The following is a 7,657-nucleotide window of genomic DNA, read 5'->3' as shown; positions in this document are numbered from 1 at the left end:
TTCTCTATTTTCTTCAATTTTATTCCCCCGGGAAAATAAAAAGGTCTGATAAACATATCTATTATAGTGTTTTTTTATTGGGTAAATAATTAAGAAACATATTATTGACAATGACATAAGGAAAGGAGAACATTATAAAGGGTGGAGTGGACCGAAATAATGGAATAATTTTTTTTTTTTCGTGTATGGCACACAATGCAAGAGCATATCCACCCTGTTAAAAACAATGATGTTGCCATACTTGGATTTTTTGGGAATTAATAAAATTAAAAACTCTACTGTATTTGTTCTGTTTGTGTAAAAACTCACTATGGTAATTTTTATGTCAATATGCAAATACCATTTTTAACTGGGAAAAACGTTATTTTTATTTATTTATGATTATTTAGTATTTATAAAACTAGTTTCAGTAATAAATTATTATATATTGTATTTTTTTTCTTTTTATTGTTGACTAGATTTTTTTTTTTTTTTTTATTGGATGCTCCTCTTAAATCGTGTTATTTATTAATTTTAAGAGCTCAAAGGTTTTCTCAAAGAGTCCACGAACGAACCAAAAGCTCACAAAGAGAAGAAGAAGCAGAAGAAGTAGAGAAAAGAAAAAACAAGCTCGTCTCATCTCATCTCGCCGGAGAAGAAGAATAAAGATGTCGTGGCAATCATACGTCGATGACCATCTCATGTGCGATGTCGAAGGTAACCACCTCACTCACGCCGCCATCTACGGCCAAGACGGCAGTGTCTGGGCTCAGAGCGCTAATTTCCCTCAGGTTCAGTTCTTCTTCTCTTTCTTCTTCTTCATCTTTCTTCCGATCCTTTTTGTTTCTTCAATTTAGGTCATCGATCTGATTCCATCTCCTGATTTTATTGTGATCCGATCTGAAGAAAACTTGGATCTGGTTTTGATTTGCTACCTCTGTCTTGTTCTCTTTGAAAAATCTGATTTTGTATCTCACTGATTGAATCGAGTTTGATTCTTAGATTCTCCATATGTAAAAGGATCTTGTCTGTTGGTAGTATCATTGCTTTGCTCAATAGGGTTGAAGAAGCTAATTGCTTTGTTTTTTTTTTTTTTTTTTTTGTGGTTTTTGTTTCATGTTATATAGTTGAAGCCTGCTGAGATAGAAGGAATCAACAAAGACTTTGAAGAACCAGGACATCTTGCTCCAACTGGGCTATTTCTTGGCGGTGAGAAGTACATGGTTATCCAAGGTGAGGCCGGAGCCGTCATCCGAGGCAAAAAGGTAGTAATGTTTGAAGTTGAACTCGAGAAGATATGATGAACCAAACGATCAGTCTTTTTTGCTTTTTTTTTTTGTTATCAGCAGCAAGTTTTAATGTTGATGCTTACTTCTTGCAGGGACCTGGTGGAGTCACTATCAAGAAGACTACTCAAGCTCTTGTCTTTGGCTTCTATGATGAACCCATGACTGGAGGCCAATGCAACTTGGTCGTTGAGAGGCTTGGTGATTACCTTATTGAGTCTGGTCTCTAAGTTCATTACCAATATTGCTTTAAAACCCAATATCATCAATTTTTATGGTTCTTCATCACTACAGAAGACACTCTCTTCTGCCATGTATTCTGTGATTTGATTGTTGTTGTTGTGCATCAAACAAATTTTTACTCTTTAGAAGAACAAAGAAGCAATCATATTTGTTATGGTTTTTGATCTTTTGATTCACCTCCCTCCTATGATGGCTTTGATGTTTTCTCTCTTCCTTGTACTACTGTATTTCATATCGTGTATCTCTGGTTTTCGATTTCAGTAATGAAATAATTACGGTTTGGTATACAAATTTGAGTTTCTGAAGTAGGTCTTGATCATTCCTTTTCGATCAGCTCATAAATTTTGACACGGCTCAGGTTCTTTTAGATTGCATTTTGAACCACACAGATACATCACCAAGCTCGACATTTAGGTTATGCAGTGGAAGAAATTACTCGTTCAACAGTTGGGCTAAATTCTAGTTTAGTTCACTACTCAAAAACTTCAGACAAAAGAAGGCAACAGTGCATTCATGTACACACTTGTCACCACAAACAAACTACAAAACACGGCAACAAAACAGAGATTGCAACGGAGATCACCGTCTGTCTGGATGCTTCATTGGTTGACGAAGGCGAAGCCAAGGGCGAATTAATGGCAGTTATATTTCCTGTGATATCACCCGCCATTGTTCTGTTAAATCTGCAAATGTAACAACAACAACAACAACAACAACATCAGCAAATAAGATTTGTTTGTATGGTTGCATGGTCGCTAGATTGAGTATACCAAGAGAGAACTCTCACCCGGTGGTAGCCGGAGCAATCATGTACAAACAGTTACCATAACCTGCAATTTTTTAGAGCTCAAATGAGACTACTGTGGCTTCACCATTTACTCTATACATATGTTTTGTAATGTGTATGTATGCAACTACTTACTTGGGTCCTTGTCAACTTCAACGCTGGCTCCATTAAAGCTGCAATCTATGCTGCTTGCTCCACTCTGCTGGTAATAAGTATTGAATGCATACGATGCGTGTGAGAGAACAGTGTCTGGTTCGAAGCAAGGTTGGTCTGGTTGCACAGCGGAACAATCAACATTCCCAGGACCGCAAGCCCAGTCCAATGCTGTCTGCAGTTCCGTCACTGAAGCCTGTGAAGAAGCAATACACCATTTCTTGGTTCCTCCTACTACTACTCCTCCTCCTCCTCCTCCAATGATCACTGTCGAGTTACCATTGTTAATAGGACTGGAACTTGGACTTGGACTCGTACCCGTGGTAGCATTTGTTGGAGAAACAGGTGTAGAGTTCTCCCCAGTGAAGTCTAAAGCGTAAACATTTGTTCCATTTGCGTAGAACATTCCCCAGTTCCTCTCAGATTCTATCCCTGGCTTCCGGTTCTCATTAAACAAGGAGAATAAGTACACATCTGTCTCTTCCCCAGGCTTTGCAGGAGTACCTAACCAAAGATAACAAATCAGTTTATAAAATGTTTCTGAAGGTCACAACTTTGGTTTCATAAATAGGTTACCTGGATCACCAATGACATGGCGGATAAGGTTGGTATTGTAAGCCAAAGCGTTATCAGGAGTTGCAGCTGTTTCTTTAGGCGAGCCTTTACTCGGCCACCCTGACTCAGTGACCATAACCTTAATAGTCTTAAAGTTCATAGCCGTCAAGACGAAATAGATAGCGTCAAGCTGAGCATCAAACATGTTGGAGTAAAGCAAACCAGTGGCAGAATCAACAACTTGAGAAGATGACTCGAATAAAGCATACTCCAACGGAATCTTTTCAGTTGAGTCTCTATAAGCATAATACGGATACAAGTCAATCATAAAGGGAGACTCATTCTCAACCAAGAACTCAAGCATTGGTTTCAAGAAAGCTGAGTGTTTCTTGCTGAAAGAAGCAGACGAAGGAGGGAACGAGCGTGACAAGATAGCAAGTGAAAACGAGCTCGAGATCTTGATCTTTTTGTCCAAACCAGACTTCTTGAGAGCGGTGTGAATGTTTCGCATAGCAGGCAAGACTAGACCAGTGGCATTGTCTGGTGCTTCGGTTACTTCAAGACCGACTGAAATCGAAGTGATTTTGGTAGATGGGTAATAAGGGATGATGTTGTTGGTAAGCCAAGTGTCTACATTGGATTGGAACTGAGCAAATGCAAGTAGGTCAGCGTTAGGGACACCAATCATAAGCTCGATGCCAGTGTTTGCAAAAGCTTTGAGAACATCAATGTTGGCGTCGTAGATTCTAACAAATTTGATGTTGAGATGTTGGATTAGCTCAGATACTCTGTTTGGACTCGGGAGATTATCAGCATTTCTTCCGTAACATATCCCAATCTTACTCGCCATACCAAAATCTGCAACAAATTTTCATAAAAGACATTGAGATTTTCTTACAAATCCACAAAACAAATCTCAAAGCTAACAGATTCGAGACTTTAAGACAAGAACTACAGTGAAACAGAGATTAACAAAGTAAAGCACCAAACTTTAACATTAAGAAGACAAATCTAGGTAATTAATGCAACACAGAGGAGAGAATCAAAAGGTAAAAAATGGAAGATACCCAAAAAGGCAAGAATGGAGACACAAATCCAGAAGATTAGCTTCACCCTTTTATCCATTTCAATCTCTAAAGGCTGAAGCTTTCAACTTCACTCTCAAGTGTTTTGTTCTACTCAAATAAAACCCAGAAGTGTGTTTTAAAGAAAGAGTTAGAAAAGAGAGCACCGACTACTTTAAGTGGAGTGACGCAAAGAGAGAGAGATTTAGAGAGATAGAGAGAGGTCACTGGAAGGTATACTACGTTGTGTGCTTTTCTATATCAGACAAGAGTTCGGATTCCAGCTCAGAAATATACAATTGGGTTTATAGAAACGTCTCGATTCCGTGAATTAAGCAAAAACATGTTTTGCTCTCTCTCTCTCTCTTTGGCCACTGTTGTAGTAGATTTTTACTGCTTCCGAGGAAAAAAAAAAACTCTTTTTGATTTTTGAGGAAACGAAAATAAAAATAAAAATAAAATAATATTTAAAAAAAAAAAAAGTAAATGGGTTCCAGTGCAAAGAGTACTACAGACAGAACAGAACACAGTGCTCTGTTTTTTTTTTTTTTTTCTTTCTGTTTTGTCTTTATTTAACGGTCCAATCTTCACTCAATGCATTTTTTGTATTTACCAATATAATTTGCAGCAAGTCACTCGGTGTATTTACTACTCGAAGATGATGCCAAATTTTTTTTAAGATGTAATTAATTGATTGATACACAAAATATTATGAAAGTATCCAAAAATCATATTTATCAGGATGATGGCTAGTGGCCACCAGGTTAATCATCAGCTTCTTTGATTTAGCCATTAACTACAGCGAATCATCATCTTGTAAAAACGATGGTGGACTTTCTTGATTCTTTAAAATTTGACTTTGAAAAAAAAATGATAAAAATGAAAACCAAAGTCTTTTTTCAAGTCATCATTATTAATTAACTTTGGTAAAAAAAAAGTAGAAACATGTATTTGCAACTAACTTAGTTAACGATGAACATGACGTATATGAGCAAGTATATTCATTAGAAAAAGCACCATTAATATGTCTTTATAGATAGATGATGCGCACTAAACAATTTCATGTACAATATTTTTGTTTTCTGTTCTTAACATGGGATAAGTTATCCTCAATTTGTAAAAAGACACCTATTTTGTAAGTTTTAATTGTTAATGATTCTAGATAAGTACTCGTACTATAATACTGGTTAAATTTTATTTTCTACAAAATTTTGTATATTTTTTATTTTAAAATAAAATTTGTATATGTTGTATTAGGTTATATATGTGAAGTTATTTCAACAATGTATATTCTACATCATGATTTGATTGTCATTAAGACATAATTTTGTAAATGTGTTTTTTAAAAAGCGAGTTATTATATTATGAGTAATTTAATATATTGTTATACTTTTTGTTTTAATATACTTGGTTTATTGAAATTCTTTCATATTATAGTGACATATTATTGACATTGCTATAACAAATCAATTTAGAGTGTTTATAGTTTCTAACTTTTATATCGAGTTTCAATATATGAAAAATATTTCGAAATAAATTATTTAAAGTTTATTATATTATTTAAAATTATAAAATTCAACAAAAATATAAAATTGAATTTAAATAGTCAAATTATGACCCGTTACTCAGTAAATTTTTTAATTCAATAGATATTATTTTTAAAGAATAATATTACTAAAACTTGAATATTTTATAGATTAAACCATTTATATTTGTTTTCAAAAATTCAGCTTATGTTATATCCAGAAATAAAACTTTTTCTTAATAATAATAAATAATATGATAATTTATTTGTTTCACAAAATAGAATCATATAGGAAAATGAGAGGTGAAATATAATGATAATTAACAAATTAATATGTTAAGTTAGATATCAAAAGATTTTATTTGATGAATAATTTAACAAAGGTAATTAATATGGTAAGTTAGATGATATGATTCTTTAGAATATTCTCTTTATATTAAGATTTTCTGTATAACCTATTTGTAACCAATTAATCTATCAATTAATGTATAACCTATTTGTAACAAACTTATTAAAATTATATAGTTGTACTTCCATTTTATTATAAAGGGGAATTTGGATTTTTAACCAATGTAATTATATTCAACAAAATAAACAAAAACCACGGCCAAGTGCCAACAAATAGAAATTGGTCCACTACGTACGTACGTACAATGGTTTTTGGGGTATATTTTAGGATTTTTTTCCTTTTATTTAAGGTTATTTTTAAGAATAATTGATAAAAAAATAGTTTTTGCGATTAAAAAAAAGATTAAGCTCGTTGCTTAATTTTTCCAAACCCTAATTATATAACTTCTTCCCCACCGCTTCCTTCCACTCCAGTTTTCTGCCGATCGATCATGATCCGCAAAGAGGTTCAAGAGATGAAGAAGAATAAGAATAAGAGCCCTCATGATCAGCCACTGACGCTTTTGTCTCTTCCAGAAGAAATCTTAGAGAACATCCTCGCACGTATCTCTAAATGGAATTACCCTAATCTCTCTCTTGTCTCCAAGAGATTCCTCTCACTTCTCTCTTCTCCCCAAATCTACACGACTCGATCTAACATCGGAACCACAGAACCATGCCTCTATTTCTGCTTAGAATCGTCTAAGAACCAATTCTTTGACTGGTACACTCTTTGGATGAAACCTTCCGAAACCCTAACGAATGATGGTGACGATGATATTCTTGGTGACTATTCATTGGTTCCGGTACCTTGTTATCCCCATCCTCATTGTGTACCGTATGATTCCACTATAGCTGTTGGTTCGGAGATCTACCTAATCGGTGCACCCTCCGAATCACCACCGACTTCAGCTATTCGTATCCTTGATTGTGGGAGTAACACGTGGCGTGATGGCCCCAGTATGATGGTTGCTCGGGAGTCTGCGCATGCATTTTTTGTTGATGGGAAAATATATGTAATGGGAGGTTGTGGGAAGGACGAGTCCATGGCTTGGATGGAAGCGTTAGACATAAAGACTCAGACTTGGAGTTCTTTGCCGAGCATGGAGACTCAGCCGACGAGTTAAGTAGCAGCGAGGAAGAGTTAGAAATCAGTATGCTGGAAGTGGAAGGAAAAATTTACGCAATGGATGATATGAATAACTATGCCTGTTGTGATATGAAAAAACATACATTGGAAGTTGTTAAAACGCACTCGAACAAGATGTTGATATATGGTTGGTGCGTGATAGAGAATGTAGTATATTGTTATACAGACTCCAATATTTGCATGTGGTATGAGTTGAAGAGTAGAAAATGGAGAGAGGTCAAGGGTTCGAATTTGGAATTATTGCTTGGGCAGGATACATGTTGCTTAGCACCAGGGTATGTGCTTGATTTAGTTAACTATGGTGGGAAGCTTTTAGTTTTGTGGATGACGGTTCACATAGACAACGCAAAACAGATAAAGAGAATCAGGTGCGCAAAGATGGGGTTAGAGAAGAGCCATGGAGGTGAGGTTTGGGGTAAGATGGAGTGGGCTAATACTCTTCTTACGGTTCCAGAGTCGTTTCAATTCTTGAATAGTTGTGTAGTAGTTTCGATTTGATCAGTCTTAAAAGAGTGGGCTAATACTCTT

At 35.4% G+C, this 7,657-nt stretch overlaps 3 protein-coding genes across 3 annotated transcripts; 2 read left to right on the top strand and 1 right to left on the bottom strand.

Moving 5' to 3' along the window:
• On the top strand, window positions 505–1,688 carry LOC104730400 (profilin-2-like). Its single transcript, XM_010449562.2, has 3 exons — window positions 505–770; window positions 1,107–1,244; window positions 1,361–1,688. Exons 1-3 carry the CDS (start codon window positions 648–650, stop codon window positions 1,493–1,495), a joined length of 396 nt encoding a protein of 131 aa, XP_010447864.1. The 5' UTR covers window positions 505–647; the 3' UTR covers window positions 1,496–1,688.
• Window positions 1,899–4,354, bottom strand: LOC104730399 (glucan endo-1,3-beta-glucosidase 12-like). Its single transcript, XM_010449561.2, has 5 exons — window positions 4,071–4,354; window positions 3,025–3,861; window positions 2,431–2,952; window positions 2,296–2,338; window positions 1,899–2,191 (listed from the first exon to the last, which is right to left on the bottom strand). Exons 1-5 carry the CDS (start codon window positions 4,126–4,128, stop codon window positions 2,035–2,037), a joined length of 1,617 nt encoding a protein of 538 aa, XP_010447863.1. The 5' UTR covers window positions 4,129–4,354; the 3' UTR covers window positions 1,899–2,034.
• On the top strand, window positions 6,432–7,106 carry LOC104733233 (F-box/kelch-repeat protein At5g39560-like). The gene has a single exon (XM_010452829.1). The coding sequence runs from the start codon at window positions 6,432–6,434 to the stop codon at window positions 7,104–7,106; it is 675 nt and encodes a 224-aa protein (XP_010451131.1).

The sequence above is a fragment of the Camelina sativa genome, chromosome 12 (assembly GCF_000633955.1).
Source record: "Camelina sativa cultivar DH55 chromosome 12, Cs, whole genome shotgun sequence".
NCBI lineage: Eukaryota > Viridiplantae > Streptophyta > Magnoliopsida > Brassicales > Brassicaceae > Camelina > Camelina sativa.
Note: the sequence above shows the minus strand (reverse complement) of the source record. Positions and strands in the feature narration are given on the sequence as shown.